Source organism: Elephantulus edwardii, unplaced genomic scaffold (assembly GCF_000299155.1).
Source record: "Elephantulus edwardii isolate Elephantulus edwardi_28Jun2011 unplaced genomic scaffold, EleEdw1.0 scaffold00127, whole genome shotgun sequence".
Classification (NCBI taxonomy): domain Eukaryota; kingdom Metazoa; phylum Chordata; class Mammalia; order Macroscelidea; family Macroscelididae; genus Elephantulus; species Elephantulus edwardii.
The window spans coordinates 3,899,099-3,919,182 of NW_006399877.1; the positions used below are offsets into that span (position 1 = coordinate 3,899,099).

The following is a 20,084-nucleotide window of genomic DNA, read 5'->3' on the forward strand; positions in this document are numbered from 1 at the left end:
CAACAGGGGCTTCCTACAGGGAGAACATCCCGAAAACCTGCAGACGTTTCTCTGAAACACACGGGGTTGCTGTGAGTGACTCTTGAGAACTGACCTTGAATCAGAGTTGACTCAATAGCCACTGGGTTTGGTGGTATTTTGGTGAGTTTTAGTTTTTGGTTTTTGAGGTGGCCAAGGAATGGGATTGCCGTCCCTGGAATGTGCTAGACAGAACACACCCTCCATGGACAGAAGGTGTGAACTCTTGTGGGTGGACCACCTTCCTGCAGAGCTGCTGTGAGCCTGACTGTCCATCCCAGGGTGGTCTGGAGGGCTGGCCAGCTCCCTGAGGTCACGTCTATGAGATCCAGCGAGAACTGGTCTATGAGAGGAGTTCAGCTTCCCCGAAGCCAGAAGCCTGAGAAAGAGCCCAAGTGGAGAGTGTTAGACCCACAGCCATCTCTGGTCCCAGCGACCATTATCTTAGCCTGAGCCAGTGTCCTGGAGCTGGATGGAAATGTCAGCAGGTCCACTCTGTCCACATGCCCCTTTCCTGAGGGAACATGCCGAAGGAGAAAGCATCTCTGCATTCACTCACACTCACGTAGATGTGCGTTAAGACATCGAGCCTCTGACAGCTCTGTCCCTGAAAGTTCTGACCTACCAGCACCCCACCCTCTGTGGTTGGTTCCATGAGCATTGGAGACCCATGTGGGCCCTCCATCCTTTCACAGCCTGTGGCTGAAGCCAGCCCTGCTTCGCTGGTTCCTTGTCACAGGCTACGAAAGCTCACGCTGGTGGAGGCATTAAAACCAAAACGCCAGCCCAGCTGGTGTGAGTCAGTTCCAATCGCTGTAGGGCAGAGTGAATGTCTGAGGGTTTCTGTGCAGAAGCAGCTTTCCCATGTTTGCCCAGTGCACTGGCCGACTGGGGTGTTTGAACCACTGACCGTTCCATTAGCATCCAGCACTTCATCCAGTGCACCATCAGGGCTGCCATGGAGGGATTCACCCAGCTCACATGCCTCTTCTGCTCGTCAGCCGTGGAGTGTAAGTGGGTATTAGCTCATGGCCCTGGGCTCCTCCCTCAGTGAGTTCAGATGGTCCCCTCGGCCCACCGGGCTCCTGCCTTCAGATCCTCCTTGTTTCCTTGATCCTTGCTGCTCCCAGAACGGTCGAAGTGCAGAACAGAACTGAGTTGGAGTCCACTGAGCCGAGGCCATCCCCAGAGGGCACCGTTTCCACCCCTTCTTCCCAGGACTCCTCAGTTTATTCAGCATCACAGGTCAGAAACCACTTCCCCTCAGTCAGGTCATCGTAAGTTCCTTGCCCTGCTGCCATCTCCTCTGTCCCTGTAAGATGGTCCCCAGCGCCCAGGCCCCCCCAGCGTGCTTCGTGTGGTGCTGGACAGAGGGAGTGTGCAATGAGCTGGACTGTCTCCTGTGCTGCCTCCAAGAGGCTCAGGAAGTTTCTAGACCAGAAAGCACTCAGCTTGCAGACTCTGCATCTACACGGTTCTTGGATCCCACCCAAACCCGAAGCCCCTGCAAAGGTTTACAGTGTAGGCAGTGTGGGGCCAGCCTAGCCCTCGCCTTCACTGCCAGGAGACCCACATGGGCTGCAGGGGTTTGCTCTGTGTAAAGACCTTCTCAGGTACAAGGCTTTGTTGATAGCATGAGAACTCTACCAGGTTCAGTCTGGATATGAACTCCACGCAGTTCGTCCACTTGGCCAGCCCTCAACGCTCTCCAAGTTGAACTCCACACCAAACAGGCTACAAGGTCTTGCTCCTGCAGGACTTCTCAGAGCCTTGGATGTACTCAGAATGGACTGTGACCTTCCCACAGTGCAGTGCAGCATGGCCTGTGTGACCAAGATGTTGCTGCTGTGAGTTGCCTGCAAGTGACCTGACACTCCACAAGACCAAATGCCACCAGGTCCTGCGCCAGCACCATGGTCAGTGATGGACGAACTGTCAACACCAATAAGGTATCCCTTGGAGGCTTTACCCAGCCTTTCTCTCTAGTCTTAGTCCAAAAGTTGTGCAGACATCTGTTCAGCATCACAGTAACACAACCCCTGCGGACAGACGGTGGTCCCTGTGCATGAGGAACCAGACCTGGGAACTGCACCTGGGTCTTCTGAATTGAAATCTACACGATTTGGTTGTGAGAACTTGACTACTGGCCCACCACAGCCTCCGGTGTCCCCCATTTCAGGATACATGCTTGGATGCCCCTGGAGGAAGGCTTTGAGGGGCCAGGGGCAGGTATCCTTCACCTGTGTGTCCTTGTGTGTGTGCCCTGAGGTCGCTTGTGTGCTTGGACCTTGGCTCAGCAGAAATCTATTACTCAAGTGACAACTCAAAACTGTCACAGGGTTGTCGGCCAACTCAGCCAAGACACCTGTCCTGACTCCAATCCAGTGTCTTTGCAGGACCCCAAGGACCCACGTGGGGAAGTCAGAATCCACAGCCTGAGATCTTGAGCCCTGGTCAGAGAGGTGACAGTGACCTAGCTGTTTTGCCCACTCTCTGTCCCTCCCAAAGTGGACTCTTCCCAGGAAGATAATTATGCAATGTCCACATATAGTCAGCTGAGCCCAGCAGGCCAGAAATGATGGGCTGATTGGATCAGCTCCAGGTTGGGCACAGACACCACGCCCAGTCCCTCACTGACCACTGTAGGACAGCGCCTCTGTGAGTCATCGTCCCTCCTAATTGCACTTCCTTCTCCAGCCATGATGTCAGAGGGTGGTCCCGCGGGTTCAGGATCTGTCCTGCACTGCCTTTAAAAGTCCCAAACAACCTAGATGCCATGAACAGCTGCTCCACAGGGGCTTCTGAATGGTGAAAGCATGCAGCTGCTGACCCAAAGGTCAGAGGTTCTAACCCACCCACCCCTCAGCTGGAGAAACATGAGGTCATCTGCTTCCATGAAGAGTGCAGCCTCGGAAGCCCACGGCACAGTTCTGCTCTGTCTGCCAGGGTCTCCGTGGCCAGGGCTCACTTGATGGTCATAAGTTGGGTTGTTGGTGATTTGGGGTGTTATTGCTGTTGTGGATATTTCCAAAAGCCAAGCATCTGGCCTGTACTTGGCAAAGGCAGACAAGTCAAGAGTCCAGGGTGCAATGTCTGTGCCACCCAGATAGATGCCCTTGGCAGTGCCCTTCAGCTCTGCATTAACACCCATGTTTACCGTGTTAAAAGGGGTATGTTGTGAGTCTCATGTTGAATTCATAACGAGCATGTTAAAGAAGAATGTGCTAGGCCCCGGATTCCAGACATCTTCAGAATTAACAAGGATCAGATTTTAGTGAAAAGAAAACCACGTGATGCAGAGGAGGTGGGGGCTGGCCCGACGGCCCTTCCCTTGTTATGTCCATTCCACCAGAACCAACTCCTACCCACCCTGGCTGCTGAGAGACCGCTCAGGAAGCTGGACGCTACGAGGAAGAATGTGGCATCAGGACGGGAGGGAGACCCATCATCAAATGGGTGTGCAGATGATACAACCCTGCTTGCTGAAAGTGAGGAAGACATTCAGCCCTTGTTGCAGAGGGTCAAAGACGACACCCCAACACCAAGAACACAAAAGTCCTCGCCACTGCACCACCAGGCAACATCACGGTGGACGAAGGAAAAATCCAAGTTGTCAATTCTTTCATTTGAATCGATAATCAACACCCATGACAGCGGCAGTCAAGAAACCAAAAGCTATTTTACCCTGGGGACATCTGCGGTCAAGGACCTCACCTGCGGTCAAGGACCTCACCTGCGGTCAAGGACCCCTCCAGAACCCTGAGGAGCAAAGATATCAACTTAAATACTAAGGTGCACTGATCTAAGCCATGGTCTTATCAGTTGCTTCCTGTGCAGCTGAAAGTTGGACAATGAACAAGGACGACAGAAGAGGAATCAACGCCTTTGAACCGTGGTCTTGGCAAAGGATATCGACCATCCTGTGGACTGCAGAAAGAACAAGCAAGCCTTGAAGGAAGTGCACACAGACTGCTGCTCAGAGGTGAGTGTGGAGAGATCGCAGAAGAGGCCAGTCCTTGGAGAGAGACATCTTGCTGGGAAAGGCCAAGGGTCAGCGCAGGATAGGAAGACCCTCCATGAGGTGGGCTGCATGGTGACCGCCGCAGTGGGGGTGTATGTGACAGATTATGAGGACAGCCCAGGACAGAGCAGGAGGTTCAGATCCGTCATCCACACAGTTCCTAGGAGTTGTCCAAAGGGTCACTATGAGATGCCCGTAGGGTCACTATGAGATGCCCGTAGGGTCACTATGAGATGCCCGTAGGGTCACTAATGAGTTGTAGTCAACTCGATGGCAGTTATCAACAGCGACAATCCGGAGCAAGGAGCCCATATCAATTGTCCAAGTCTCATTCTCATCAAACCAGCTCCAACCCATAGCGCCCCAAGTATGTCAGGAGTGGGGTGGGCTCCACACAATGGCTGATGCCGCAGAAGCTGACAGCCAGACCTTTCTTCTGAGGCACTTCTGGGTGGACTTGAACCTCCAACCTTCCAGTGAACCATCAAATACATTTACAATCCAGATTACACAAGAGGTTCAAGTTTTAAATAGAAAGAACATACATTGGAGATCTTGGCAGGAGGCACTGGGTGTGCTGAAAGCCACTGGAGGCAACACTGCAGCCCAGGGGTCACTATCCGAGTGCAGAAGGGCCTCACGGACACCCGCAGTGGGGTACTCGCTTACCTCTGCAGGTGGGGGCAGGCAAGACCCCAGGTGATGCCGTGAGGCTCCAAGAGCTGCCCCATTGACCTGCAAACTGCCCCATCAGCATGTCTGTCCCATTGCTTCCGTCCACTCCCTCCCGCTTTGTGCCCTCTGCTTCAATCTCTGTCTTCAGAGCGGGGTGGCCGTGGCAACCTTTGACTCCCACTTAAAAATTCCATTCCAAGCACTCAGTGATTAACAACGTGGGTGATTATTAACTCCGGGACACCTCAGGGTGCCTCCTCCACTTTGCCTTGAAGCCTCTCCTTCTAAAACGGACCACACTCCACGGCTGCTCCCTCGGTAGCCTCGCTCGCTCTGTGACTCTCACTGGACCTGCAGGATGAACAAGAAGGCCCTTCTGGAACCTGTCCACAAGGACCCTGTGGGACGTCCCTGAAGGCTCCCGCTCTATCTTCTGCTCCGTGGCCGTCTCTGAGGGTCTCCCGCAGGCCTCTTCTCTGTAGCCTTCTCCCAGGCCTCCTCCTCCATACATCTTCCACGAGCGCTCTTCTCAGCAAAGCACCCACCAGGACCCCTTCTGTGAGAGTGTACCAAGAAGACCCCTTCTTTTTTAAACCTTCAACCAAGGCCCCTTCATCAAGAGTCTTTACAGACACTTTCCTAAGGACCCCTCCTGCGTGTGTCTTCCATGACGTCCCCTTCTCTGCAAATCTCCAACGAACACTCCTTCTTTGAGTCTTCCTCATGGTCCTCTTCTCGGGAACCTTCCACAAGGGCCTTTTCTCGGGGTCTCCCATAGGACCTGCTCACACACCTCCCTTGTCTTTTCCCCTCCCGGGGCTCTGTGGGGGTCCAGCATCCTCCTCCCCACACTACCTGCCGGGAGGACTTCCCCGCATCCCATCACCTGCCTCCCCCTCTAGTGAGCGTCTCCAAACAAGGACCACCATAGACCTCAGCACCCAGCGGCTGCTCCGCAACCCTTGTCCCATGGAAGGTGGAGCGAGGGAAGGTGGGTGGGATGGATGAATTAGCAGGAAGACATCGGGACCAGCACGGGAAGCCATTCTTGGCTGCACCGGCCTGGCTCTGCCAAGCGCCCAGCTGGGCCGCCCACGGTCTGTCACTGGCACGTCAGACTCTGCAAGGCCCGTTCTCATTACTGTGGAGCCCAGGAAGCAGCCGGCACTTTGAACAAGGGCCTCGAGGAATGCCACCGTGGGGAGATCTTTACTACGGTCTCCGATTGATTAAGGCTCAGCTGAAAGGAATGAAAAGCTTAGCTTCAAACACTTTCATCTGAAAGGCTCAAAGGACCTAAATTCAGCACGGGCTGGTGCAGCCCGGGGGTCTCCAGGCGCACCCCACCGCACGGCGGCGTTTGCTGTTCACCCCACGACATGTTGCCAGGCCAACACGCATTCTGAGTCACCCAAGCAGATTTAATGCCATCGCGCGATGACTTTGTCTCGGCTCTTTCTTCCCCGGACCGTGCAGGGGATGACGCTGGTCTACCTAGGAAATGATTCTAATCAGTTTAGTTCCGGAAATAACTATGGAAATTCTGATTTTTCCATTCTGCTGCTTCTGAACATTATATTCTAACAAAGCTGGCGAAGCCACTGCTCTTTCTCGCTCCCAGCTCCCTTTCACTCCGTCCATCACATCGGGGACGCTCCCTGACAGGCAGCCCTCTGAGCGCTCACATGGGAAGCTCCCGGGTCATAAGCATATGAAAAGCCAACAGAACGAAACTCTGAGAATCAGAAAAAAATACCCAAATTGTCCATCATTGCTCACACAGCAGACAGAGAGGTGTGACCCCTCGAGGCGTGGCCCCCAGGTGGCCATGGTCCGTGGACTCGAGAAGCATGAGTGTCCCTGTGCATAGACACCCACACCCACACCCCAGAGTGTGCAGCACTGCACAGGTGAACATGAACTTGAACTTCGACAAGTCCGAGGAGCAGTTACATGCACCTTTGTTGTCACCTGCTGTCCAGCTCACAGTGACCATCACAATGGAACAAGGTGCTGTCCAACCTTCCACCACCACACTAATCTTATGTCCAATCATGGAAAACTGTCGCCAAGATGGACAGCACAGTGACCGTCCCGACGGGGCCGAGCGAATCAGGGACGCTGAGGACGGCGTAGGACTGGCAGGGTTCCGATCTGTTCACAGGGTCCCTGTGAGTCACAGTACACACCACAGCTCCGGACGAAAACAGCTGTGACCCACGAGCTTTTAATAGCTGATTTCCAAGTCTGTCTTCCTGGTCTGTCCCATTCCACAGCTCGACTGAAAACTGCCCCGCATCATATCAACACCTAAGCCCCCACTGACGTGAGAGTGTGTGTGTGTGTGTGTGTGTGGTGTGTGTGAGATGTCTGTACGTGAAGTGTATGGCCTGGGGCTTGAACCCAGGTCTCCTGCAGGGAAGGTGAGAATTGTACGGCTGAACCACTGTCACTGGCAGGTACGTGAGAGCTGTGAGGAGTCTCAGTCCTCCCAACAGATCAGCAAGCATGTTAGCTGAGTGCTAGGGGAGTGCGAAGATGAAGAAGTGATGTGTCTGAACTGCAGTGTGGCTGAGGAAGATTGAACATCCGTGGGCTGCCAGAGGAACGAGGAAATCTGCTCTGGGAAAAGCGCAGCCGGAGTGCTCGTTAGGAGGCAGGATGGCGCCTCCTCTCACCTATCAGGTATCGGGTATCACAGATGGTATCTGGGGAAGGACCTCATGTCCTGAGCAACAGCAAAGGAGAGGAGGACCCTCAGTGCAATGATGCAGGGACTGAATCGGTGCTGCAGCAAGCCGAGAGGTCTGGATGCTGCAGCGTCGGGCAGGCTTGGCTTCTGTTGTACGTGTGGCTGCTGGGTCAGACTCTACGGTGCCTGACCTCAGACAAAGAGAGTTAATCAGGCCAGACGATTGGAAAATTTGGAGTTTGCATGGCTTCATCCACTTCTGTTGCAATGATGATTGAACTGATCTTTTTTTTCACGAGCATGTTCACCTTTGATCTCTACAATGCACACACTCTCTCTCTCTCCACTGCGCTCTGGTGGCCTTGTGGTACGAAGCTGCACTGACAACCCCAAGGCACACAGTTCTAATCTACTGGCTGCTCTGTGGGACAGGAACAGGCAGTCTCCTCTTGTGTGATTCGCTGCCTCTGAAAATCTGCTGGAGAGTCAGCTAGGTTCCACTTCAACAGCACGTGACATTACACCGTGCAGCCCTGTGAGATAGCTGCCTCTCGGTGCCGTGTGTGTGTGTGTGTGTGTGTGTGTGTGTGTGTGTGTCTGTGTGTGTGTGTGTGTGTCTGTCTGTCTGTCTGCTGTCTGTGTGTCTCTGTGTGTGTGTCTGTGTCTGTGTGTGTGTGTACGTGCATGCTATTTACATGAACATTTTCTAGGTGAAAATGCAGTAGTTCTAGGCTGAGGGAAATAAGTTACAGATTTTATTCTGACCCCAAAGAGACAATGCTAAGTCCTCCCAGAACCCGTGAGCCTGCCCTGCTTGGAATGGAGATGCAGGTAGAATGATCACCCGCGGGCAGCCGAACCTGGTTTGGGAAAGCAAGTGGGCTCCCTAGGAGCAGAGGGGAGACAGCCTTGCCCATGTGGAGTCCGCTGTCAGAAGCGGGCAGCCCCTGGAGGAGGGCATCATGCTTGGGAAAGCAGAGGGTCAGCAAAGGCGAGGAAGGTCCTCGGTGAGATGGACTGACAGTGTGGCCACGGCAGAGGGGAGCACGGCAGAGATGAGGATGACGCAGGACCAGGTGGGGCTTCGTTCCGTCTAAGTGGCGGCTGTGAGTTGGGGCACCAGGATGATGGCTAACATCAGTGTGACCGTCATGCTCACCCAGTGGACTAGAGGCCGTCAGAGTCTGGCTAGCAGGGAGGAAACCAGGGCTTCAAGATACAGAAGCCTGGTCTTAACCACAGGAAGGAGAGCTGAGCCCCGGCTGGCATCCACGTAGAACGAGAGATTCTAGAATGCTTACTGATGATTCTCCCCGAGGCACGCTGTAACCTTCAGCCTGTTCCATTCAGCCTACCTGTGGCTGCTGAGTACAGCAAGAGGGTCCAGGTAAGAAGGTTATAGCCAAAATCAGAGCAAAGGGGCTTTGGTTTCCACCCACCACAGACGCTCAGAGAACTTGGAGCCTAGATAATTGAGTTCAGCTGTGCAAGTCTTCTTCAGTCCCTAGACTCAACAAAGAAGGGGTTTCGGAAGAGTACAGAGCTGGGTCCCTGGTCAACACCTGGAACGGAACCCACCTCAAGGTGAGATGTCCCTGAAGGGGTCTGTGATGGAAGAGGTTGCATGCTCTGCCTCTGTGCTGTAGGGTTTGGTGCATCTACCCCAGCCTGCTCCTTGGAGACAAGGATTCTGAAGCTCCATCTGACACACTTTGGACATGTTGCAAGGAGGGACCAGTCCTTGCAGAGGGACATCATGCTTGGGAGGGTGGGGGGACAGTGCAGGAGAGGAAGACCCTCAATGAGATGGACTGATTCACTGACTGGGGTAGTGGGAGTAGGTGTGTCAGAGACAGTGAGATTGGTACAGGACAGAGCAGGGTTTAGGGCTGTTGTATATTGGGTTGCTATAAGTCGCAGGCGACTCAACGTCACATAACCACCACCACAACCCAGTGGGGGCTGCTTGGGGCTGTGGGGGCTGCATTGGGCTGTCCATGGAGCATCCACCCAGTGGGGGCTGCAAGGGTTTGGCTGTCCATAGTGTGTCCTCCGAGTGGGGGCTGCATGGAGCTGTCCATGGTGTGTCAACCCAGCAAGGGGTGCATGGGGCTGTCCATGGTGTGTCCATCCAGTGGGGGCCACTTGGAGCTGTGGAGGCCGCTTGGGGCTGTCCCTGGTGCATCCATCCAGCGAGGGCTGCATGGGGCTGTCCATGGAGCGTCCACCCAGTGGGGGCTGCAAGGGGTTGGCTGTCCATAGTGTGTCCTCCGAGTGGGGGCTGCTTGGGGCTGTCCATGGTGCATCCACCCAGTGGGGGCTATATGGGGCTGTCCGTGGTGTGTCCACCCAGCAAGGGCTCCATAGGGCTGTCCATTGGTGCATCCACTCAGGGGGAGCTGCTTGGGGCTGTCCCTGGTTTATTCACCCAGCAAGGGCTGCATGGGGCTGTCCATGCACGCCCACTCAGTGGGCCACTGAGCTCCAGTGGAGGGACATTCTCCCTCTCCCCTCAGCACTTCAGTGCAGAAAGCTACTGCCGTGTGATCCCAAGGACTGGACATAACCAGGGAAGGACAGGCGGGACAGCAGAATGGCACACAGGTGCACAGGAGACCGGAGCACCTGTCGGCACTGACATCTCGGCGGGGGCCAGCGTGGACAGCTGACAGCCAAGGGCCACACTCATTCAGAGCTGCTCTGTCATCGCAAGGCAAACGGGGGTGCAGGAAGTGGTTTCAGAATTAACCTAGGCGGAGCCTCAAAATGAAAGACACTAGAACTCTTTTTAAGTTATGTCTATGGAACAGCTGGGGAGCCTTTGAGGGCACAGCCCATAAAGAGCTATGCTGCTCACACAAAGGCCAAAGCACTCTGCGTGTTCAAATCCAGCCGCAGCTGTCCAGGAGAAAGGACAGTCTTCTCTCGCGTGATTTACAGCCTCAGAAACCCAACGGGTGGGGAAGCAGGAGTCGGTTTTGACTCCAGGGCCGTGAGAGTCAAGAGGGAAGATATTTAGACCGTGAAGTCTCTGTGCAGTACAAGTGGTGAGTGTGCTTGGCTGCTAAACAAACCACTGGAGGTCGTAGCCCACCCAGAGGCCCCTCACAGGAGAGGCCTGGATATCCACTTATAAAAACTAAGAATGCAAAGCACAGTTAAAGTTCTGGCACACAAGGGACATGCGTGAACTGTGAGGTGGACAGTAGGACCACAGAGGAATGCACTCCTTAGCACCACCAACCACACCAGAACAAAAGGGCGGCATTAAGCCCAGAGATAAAGCTCGGAGTAAAGGAAGGGACTGGAAAGCAGGGTGAGTGGAAACAGGAACCACAGGCGGGGAGTGAGAAGATGCTCTTCCATGGAACTGTAAGTAATGTCACAACATGTGTATGAATTGTTGAATAGAAACCTTTTTGCTCTGTAAACTTTCACCCAAACCACATTTTTTTTTATTTTATTATTTGTGTGTGAGTATCAGCAAATCAGATCTGACTGGTACAGGAGGAGATTGCCCCATCTTCTCTGACAGAGCATTGGGTGGATTCGAACCGCCTATCTCTGGGATTGCAGTGCAGATTCATGCCACTAGGCCACCAGAGCTAACCACAATTTTTAAAAATAAAAAATAAAAAGCCACACAACACTTCGGCAGTCAGGGGTCATCATGAACCAGAATCAGACCACCAGCAGCTTCCCTATGCCACGTGTACCCGTGTACTCTTAAAACTGTGCTACCTACATGCTTTTAAAACTGAGACTCACGCGCCTTTTTTAGGAAAAACAAACTTTATTCAAAAAAATAATAACTTACACATTGAGAGAACTCTAAATAGGACTGTTCGTTTTGTGCACAGACGTGGCACCTGGAACAGCTTGTTTTCTGTTTATTTCTAACATAACATCACAAGACCAATAATGTCACAGTCTGCATCCGAGAGCAGTGTTCGTTCCACATTCTACACTGGTCCAAAGCACCACAGATAGAAAACTATTGTAAATAATCATTTCCGTCCCGGCTGGCATAGCATTATATAGCTTTATATATAGATAGATAGCTTTATATAGAACATTTCAAAACAGCTAACATTGAATGTCATCTTAGCCAAAACTGAAGTCGAGCTAATCTTAGAACTAAAGCCTTCTGACTAGCGGACACCTCCCCGACAATATTTAAAATATATTTCACTTTCAAAAGTATGTATAAAGGTACATCAAAAGCGAGAAAATAAAGTCCAAGAATTTAAATACAAATAATCATATAAAAAAAACAATTCCTGGGACTCTGACGGTCCTATAGTACAAAAGCTTGAGCAAGCCGCTCCTGAAGCTGGTGTGACACAAAATATAGGCAGGCTTGGTACACAGCCGCGTGATGCTAAACTGTCAGGACACACGGCCCCGACAGGGCCAGGGAGGGCCAGAGAGAGAGGAATGCGCGTGGATGTGTGTTTCTTCTCCAGCATCTCCAGCGTCAAGACCCGAAGCCGCTGTGTTCCACTCTGAAGAGCACGCAGCCAGAAGCCCCGTGCAGAACAAGCCTGAGGGTCCTGGGGCGGCGGCTCCCGGGGCCCCTCACTTGGTGTTTTGCTCCAGAGCCGAGTACTCGGTGTCGGATGCTCTGGAGGCGTCGATGAGCTTGGTGAGGCCGGTTTTGGCCGAGTACTTGAAGATGAAGGCCTTCATGAGTTCGTACCTGTAGTTGCGGTTGATGAAGCTGTAGAGGACGGGGTTGACGCAGCAGTGCACCAGGGACAGACACTGCGTGACGTGCAGGGCGGTGAAGAGGAAGCCGTCCAGCTGGCAGGTGAAGGGCAGGTAGTGCAGGATGGAGAAGATGTCCAGCAGCACCACGGCGTGGTACGGCAGCCAGCACACGAGGAAGACCACCACGTAGGCGAAGATGATCTTGCGGCTGCTGTGCTTCTCCTGGTCGCCGGACGCCGAGATGGCCCTGGCCAGCAGGAAGTAGAAGACGGCGATGACGGAGAACGGGATCGCGAAGCCCAGGAGGACGGACAGCAGCTCCATGCCGATGAGCCACTCCTTGACGCTGTGCTCGGGGTAGAAGGACCGGCAGTAGGTCTCGTTGGTGGCGGCCGACGTGACGGTCTTCAGGTAGTAGGTGTCGGGCAGGGACACGCAGAAGGCCAGCAGCCACACCAGGACGCAGACGGCTCGGCGGGCCGCCCTCTTCCTGCACGCGGAGGCGTTGCGCAAGTAGGTGAGGGACAGGAAGCGGTCCACGCTCATGCCGGCGAGGAAGAAGATGCTGCCGAAGAGGTTGATGGAGAAGATGAGGTGCGTGACCTTGCAGGTGAGCTCGCCCATCGGCCACTGGTTGTGCTGCACCAGGCTGACCACCCACACGGGGATGGTCAGGACCACGCAGAGGTCGGCGATGGCCAGGTTGAGGACGTAGCAGTGCGTGTCGTAGCCCGTGGTCCTGGCCTGCACGTTCACCCAGACCACCACGGAGTTGGCCACCGTGCCGACGACGAAGATAAAGATGTAGATGAAGGCAAGCGTGTAGAGCAGTGCGCTCTTGTTGGACATGTGTGGACACAGCACCGTGTCCACGCCGATGCAGTCACTGCTGTTGCAGGGCCAGGTGATGTCAGAGAAATTCCCGGGCTCCGCATAGTCGAACAGGTGCACGTCCATGGTTCCGGGGGGGCGGGGCTCACAGGACCTGCAGGGAAGCAAAGAGAAGGGGTGGGAAGGTCAAGTTTCCAACAAAACACTCGTCCAGTGCCTGCCCTCCACATGCTCAGCTCTGCAGAGGTGCCCCCAGGGTGGTCCACGCACTCAAGGTGACGGAAAGGTGTGTGGTTCAAGTCCTCACCGAGGCACCTAGGAAGAAAGTCCTGGCAATCTACTTCTGAAAGTCAGCTTTGCAAACGCTGCAAGGGGACAGGTTAATGTGAGTGGTGGTGCGTCTGCAGCCAAAGGAGACACTATAACAGAGTAACAGAGCTCTGAAAAACAAGGAAGCACCCGAAACTCAGACAGGACACCTGGGGATGGAGGGGGCAGCCTCGGGGCACCCGGGGATGGAGGGAACAGCCCCTACCCTACCCTGTGCAAACAACCCAGCTCAGAGGGCCCAACCAAGGGGCCTCGGGCAGCCAAGCCTGATCTCAGCCACACTGACCTCAGCTCTGTTCTACGGCTGACCCTGAAGCCTTTCCACCTGAACCAAAAAAAAACCAAGGTAGTGGGCCCATCCTAGCTCTCCTCTGCTCTGTCTGCCTTGCCCTGGAGATTTCCTGAATGCATTTTAAATTCTCTTCCAAATTTGCACTAAAAATGAGACCGCATTTTTTTTTCCTTTGGTCAGCCTTCTGTAAGGCAGGCCCGGCTGACATCAGACATAGTTACGGCCACTGGAATTAAGACAGGAGCCTGGCTGTGCCATGGTGTGCACTTGGCTGCCAACCAAAAGGCTGTTGGTTCAAACCCACCAGCCATCCTGTGGAAGAAGGCTGAAGTAGACTGTATCCGTCAGACGTAGCCTGGATTCTCCGGCTCTGAGGCCCTCCTACCCGGCCCTACGGGGTCACTCCGAGTCAGAATCATTTTGGTGGGTTTTATTTTGAGGAATCTGGGCAGATCTACAGCAGGAGTGAACCCCAAGCCCGCTGCCCTGGCAGGACATGACCTTCTACGGAGGACAACCACCAGCTGTCCCACCCTGGCCGTGCCTGCTTCCCACAGCTCTTTCTGCTCAACTGTTTCCAGAGCAGCGGTGCCAAGACCTAATGTCCAGAAAAGACCACCTGCCAGCCTGTGGACCGACGGACTGGCTGACATGGGTGCCCCAGGCCAGCAGCCAGCGTGCGTTCATGGTCACTCCAGAGAACCCAGCCTCAGGAGTCACTGTGTCTGGGAACCATGTTCCACGAATGCCCTGACCGCGCAGGACCTTGCCGGGGGCAGACTATCACCCTAAAGCCTGGCCGCATGAACCCACACAGCAGTGCCACGGAAGAAAGGCCTGGCAATCACTGCCATAAAGACTGAAAACCCACAGCGAAGGAAGCCCTGGCGGGCAGAGCAGGGACTCCCAGGGAGCTCGCAAGGGGGTAAACCTTCATGAGGACCGACTGCGTCATCTTCCTCTCAGAGGCAGCTGGTGGATTCAAACCTCTAACCTTCTCGACAAGCCCAGTGCTGAACTGCAGTGTCACCAGGGCTTCTCCCACAGAGATGGAGCCACTGCTGTCAAGAAAGGTGCTCTGGCCAACTTACCAACCCAAAGGCAGGTGGTTTGAGCCTACCACGTACTCCTCCTGTGCAAAGCGCAGCCTCTGGACACCACTGGAGACTCAGCTACGACTCACGGCACGTAACAGTAATCCGACACGCGGAGTCTAACAGCCATTGACCCCAAAGCACAGAGCAGAACTGCCCAGAAGGGTTCCCGCTGTCATCCTTACGGAAGCAAACTGCATCCCCTACTTCCCTCAGAGCAGCTGGGGGTTCCGACCCCCGACTGCAGGCGGGCAGTGAAGGGCTCACTTTGTGCCGTCCAGCAGCTCTGCTCATGGGGCCCGGTGTGGGGGGCTAGCCGTGCAGGCCATCTGCTCTCGGCCACTCCTTGCAAACCAGTGGCCTGTCCCTCATTGCTCCGCTGCCCACTCCCTCACCTGCATCCCAGCTTCCAGGGCCAGCACAGTCCCCTGGACCACACCGTCCCTGGCCTGGCTCAGATGTGGCCCACAGAAACACAGATCTTCCATCCGCAGCACGGCCTGGTCAGCAAAGGCCTTTCCCCCCCACGCCCTCATGTGACCCCATGGGCCTGGAGACGGAGGATGGTGGGAAGCCACAGCTGGGCTGAGGTGGGGCTGCCCAGAGCAGCCTGGAGCCTGGCACAGTGCCTGCCCGTCCACTGGCACAGCCGTCCGCCCTGACCAGGTGTTCCTGAGGCGGCACAGAGGCCCTGACCCCAATCTGGGGGTGGACTGCATTCTGGAGGCCAGAAGTACCCTCAGGAGATGCCTTCCGGTCCTAACCACTGCACCACCAGGGTGCCCAGCACTAACCAGGCCTGCTGCTGTCAGCTCGGTGCCGGCTCAGCAACCACAGGACCCCACTGACCTGTCCTCCCGTCATCTTCACAGGCACAGGCGGTCTCGTCTTCCTCCCTTGGATTGGCTTGGGGATTCGAACTACCAACCTTCTGGTCAGCACCCCAATGCTGGGTTTGGTCTGGTTTTCTTGTATCACTGACATTTACTGTGTTTATCTCACTGTGGAGCTTATCCCTCCTGTGGAGCTCACTGTCACAGGTACAACCACAGCTTCACGGCTTCCTGTCACGACTGCCACCACAGGAAGCAGGGCTGCTACAGGCTGACAAGCGACTGTCTGCCACTCTCTCCTCCCGGCCGATGGTCTGTGAGGGGATTCGCCCGCCCACCACACGCATCCAGACACCCCAAAGACCCTCCTTCTCCAGGTCCATCTTCCCTCGACCTCCTTTCCGTGACCAGGGCCACACTGGGGCAAGTGTCCTGAGGGGTCCCAACGGCCCAGCAGTGCTCACCAGCCCTGGAGGTGAAGCGAGAATCACCAGAGGCCAGTTCGGTGTCTTGTTCAGTGCTGGTCAGGCCTGCGTTACACACACTCCCTCCACAAACTCAGGCCGGGCGGCCAGGCGTGTCCTGGGATGCAGCAGGCCATCCAAGCTGCCTGAACATGTCTGCAATTTCCAGTCACACACAGCAAGTCTTCCTCAAACTAATCCCCTCGCCTAGCCCCTCCTCGAGACCCCAACTCTGTTCCCTGGCCTCTGCCCCGTCCCACCCCTCCACCAGATCTTACTCCTCTGGGAACAGCTGCAAAGAGATCCTGGGTGGCTCAAACAGGTAAGCACTCCACTGCTAGTCAGAGAGGTCAGTGGTTCAAAGCCCCCCAGGGGTGACTGAGGAGACAGGCCCGGTCACCTGCTTCTGAAGGGCCTTGGCCAAAAGGACGCTGTGGAGACCAGCCCTGTGCACAGGCACCTGCACGAAGGAGGTATGCATGAAGACCCAGGTCAGGGACAGCCTGCAGTGAGTGGGGGTCCTGGAGAGACTTACCTGACATGCCCCCCCACAAGCTGAGGCCCACACCGCATGCGCTCATCCCGCTAACGCTCAGAGGGCGGGGGACACTATGTGAGGCACTCCAGGGTAAGAAGGTTCGCGTGGAGAGGTGGTTAGTCACCAGGCTGCTACCCAAAAGGTTGGAGGTTCGCACCCACCAGCTGCTCCTTGGGAGAAAGACGAGGCTGCCTGTTTCCATAAAGACCACGGCCTCGGACCTTCACACTCACCGCAGCATGATTACAGGAGCAAAGAGTCAGAAATAACCTTGGCGTCCACAAGTGCTGGACGGCTAAGGAGACCACCGTAAGTCCACACAGTGGAGTCCTACGCATCGTACGGAAGATGGACACTGTGTGGACCACGGCACTACAGGGACGAGCCTGGAGCCAATGCGCGTAGAGGCGTAAGTCAGTTACACGAGGACAGTGATGGTGTGAGTCCACCAGTAGGAAAAGCTGGAGGGTCAGAGAAAGGCAGGAAGACCTTCAGAGAGATGGACAGTCACCGTAACTACGCCAACGGGCCGGAGCAGGGCCGAGACGGTGAGATGGCACAGGCAGGGACAAGGTTCCAACCGAGTCACTGAAAATCGTAACTTGATGACATCTAAAAACCAGAAAAGCTAAGAAACTGTCTATACACGGATAGATCAGTCTGGGATGGTTCAGGGACGAGGAGAGAGAGAGGAAGAGAAAAAAAATTCTTTTTAAGAAAATAACAGTTTTCAAAGTACGTTAAAAACAGGGAGTTCTGGTGGCCTCGTGGTAAGGCGTCACCAACCCAAAGATAGGAGGTTTGAATACACCAGCCGCTCCCTGGGCAGACACTGGGCCGCCTCCTCCCAGGTAATTGCAGCCTCTGAAAACTCCCGGGTGTGTGTTTCTGCCTTCAAAGCAATGAGCAACAGTAACACCAAAAATGGACAGATACTAATTCATACCTTTTTACAAAGAAAGCCTGCACCTCCCTACCATTTCCATCCCATTGTTCCACCATAAACTGAGGGGCTGGGAAGAACACGTGAGAGCCCTGGAAACCGTGCGAGCGTCGCCGTGAGCCAGCAGTGGGGGTACCTGGGGTTTAAGGACAACAAACCAGAATGAGGGTGACCTGTCCCCAAGGACTGCACTTCTAACAGAAGGTGTGCAGGTGGGTCACCTGCATCGCGGCACGAGGAGACCAGCAGAAGGCCAAGACTCCCACACAGGTGACTCAACAGGGTCGCTTCAATTATTATTTCTCTTGATACTTTTTCTTGGGATTTTGAGTTGCGACAGTATAGTCTGGCGGCCTAGTGGTAAGAAACTGCGCTGCGATCCCGAAGGCACACAGTTCGAGGCCAGCAGCTCCTCTTTGGGAGGACGGGCAGTCTCCTCCTTGTAATTAACTGCCTCTGAAAACCCGCTGGAGGGTCAGCCGGGGGTCGGCTGGGGGTCAGCTCGGGCTCTAAAGCACACGGCTGTGTAGTCCACAGAGCGCTGCCCCAGGAAACCAAGGCCGAGCCTCTCCGGCGGCTCCCACTGGACAGTGTCCTCCCGCAGAGGCCTGGCCTGGGCAACGCCGTGACGGGGCTGCCGGATCAGAACCACCGCAGGACGGCGCGTGGGTGCTAAGGCGGTGGTGTGGCGTCCCAGGTGCCATGCCTCGGGCACCAGCTGCTCTGAAGGAGGAAGGTGGACAGTCTCCTCCCAAATATTCACAGGCTCGGACGCCCAACGGGCAGTTGCCAAGATGGGGGGTTTGGGAGTGAACTGTGATTTGAATGGAAGTTGGCCTGGCAGATTGGACCACTACACACACTTTGTTCTATGATCACAACCCTCATCGCACCACCGGGCCCATCTGTCTTCATCTCACAACTGGGACCGTCCCCCTCATCGCACCACCAGGCCTGTCACCCCTCATGACACCACCGGGCCCGTCCCCCTCATGACACCACCGGGCCTGTCACCCCTCATGACACCACCAGGCCCATCCCTCTCATGACACCGCCGGGCCCATCCCCCTCATGACACCACCGGGCCCATCCCCCTCATCGCACCACCAGACCTGTCACCCCTCATGACACCACCGGGCCCATCCCCCTCATGACACCACCGGGCCCGTCCCCCCTTGTCTCTGTGTTTCTGATTTCTATTCTTCTCTTTAGGGAGAAAGGGGGCTGAAGGGGACCAAGGAACATTCCAGAAGGGCACCCCATGAAGCAGGGGCGCCTACCTGGTGGCAGCAAAGAGCATGAAGGCGAGGTGGTGGTGAACGCTCTGCTTGGCCCATGACCCCTCACAGGCCAGGGGAATGGCCAAGGCCATGTGGACATGCTGACACACAGCACCGGGTCTGGAAGAGGCGGACTCCAGGGCGGGAGGCCTGTCCTCCTCAGCAGCTGATAAGACAGCAGAGCAGGCCTGGGGCCCCAGGCGCCAACGGGGTGACCCCGACACCCACTCTGTTAGCGCCGGCCGCCCAACCCTGACGAGGCCTCCTGTGCTGGCTATCTCAGCTGTGACCCTGTCCCCCTGAAAGTGGACTTCATGCGGAAACTCAGCTTGCCTCAAGCGCAGAGCCCCTGGTTCTCTGAGATGGTGCTGGTGGCCGAGTGCCGTTGAGTCACCGTGACTTGCAGTGACCCTGAGGGGCAGATTAGAACTGACCGCCTCATCTTTCTTCCAGGGCGTGGCTGGGGGTCTGGACTGCTGACTTTCCACTAGCAGCTTTAAGCTGCACCACTGGACTTCTCACGCTGTCCTTCCAGCTGCGGTCAGGTCCTGGAGAACTGCCCCGGTGGAGGGGTGGGGGTTCTGAGGTGGGAAGACCTTTCAGAAGCAGACGGCCTCATCGTTCCCCCTCGGAGTGGCTGGTAGCTTTGAACTGCCGACCTGCTGGTTAGCAGCTGAACGTTCTGGCCTCTAGGCCCATCCTTGGCTCTGCACACCTGAGAGTAAGACTCCGGTGGCTGAGTTAGATAGTGTCCGACCATGAAGGAGCCTTCCTGGCACACGGACCACCTGGAGGCAGGTTGGCTCTTACTGTGAGCCCGCCCCCTCCACTGGCTGGCCAGTTTATGGTGTGGTTTAGATCAGGGGTGCCCACGTCACCTGCCATTGGTCATTTCTCGGACTCTGCGCCTTAACCCACCACTGCATCCTCGAGAACACAGACTAGCCCCCGGCCTGTGGCTGAACCAGAGCCCTGCACCCTCAGGCCTGTGGCCATGTCCCAGGGTCCCAGACCAGCCACAGGGCGATCAGAAAACAGCCAGAACCCTGCTCCTCACGCCTTAGGGGGGCCCCCGAGTGCAAAGGGAGCTGTGTGGAAAGTTCTCAGAGGGGCATCTATCGATCTGTCGATGAATCAATTAATCAGAGACGGACTCAGACCTAGTCCCCTCCTCCCAGGGCCCCCAGTCGCCCGCCTGCACCTCCACAGGGCATTCTCCTCTGCGTCAGGAATTCAGGCAAGGAGAAAGGGCCCGTCCAGAAACCCGATCCGGGCTATTGTGCTCCCTGGACAGGCCCACAGTGTGGTGGGAGCCGGCCAGTGCCAACATCCCAGCGACAAAGGCCGCTGTCTGGGTCACCAG

At 55.6% G+C, this 20,084-nt stretch overlaps 1 protein-coding gene across 1 annotated transcript; it reads right to left on the bottom strand.

Annotated features, from left to right (window-relative positions):
• Positions 1 to 11,984: 11,984 nt before the first annotated feature.
• ACKR3 (atypical chemokine receptor 3) lies at positions 11,985 to 13,073 on the bottom strand. The gene has a single exon (XM_006893451.1). It carries the CDS (start codon positions 13,071 to 13,073, stop codon positions 11,985 to 11,987), a length of 1,089 nt encoding a protein of 362 aa, XP_006893513.1.
• Positions 13,074 to 20,084: the final 7,011 nt, after the last annotated feature.

Bases quoted from the DNA above. Each gene is read 5' to 3' on its own strand.
- ACKR3 (XM_006893451.1), bottom strand. From the start codon at position 13,073: ATGGACGTGCACCTGTTCGACTATGCGGAGCCCGGGAATTTCTCTGAC.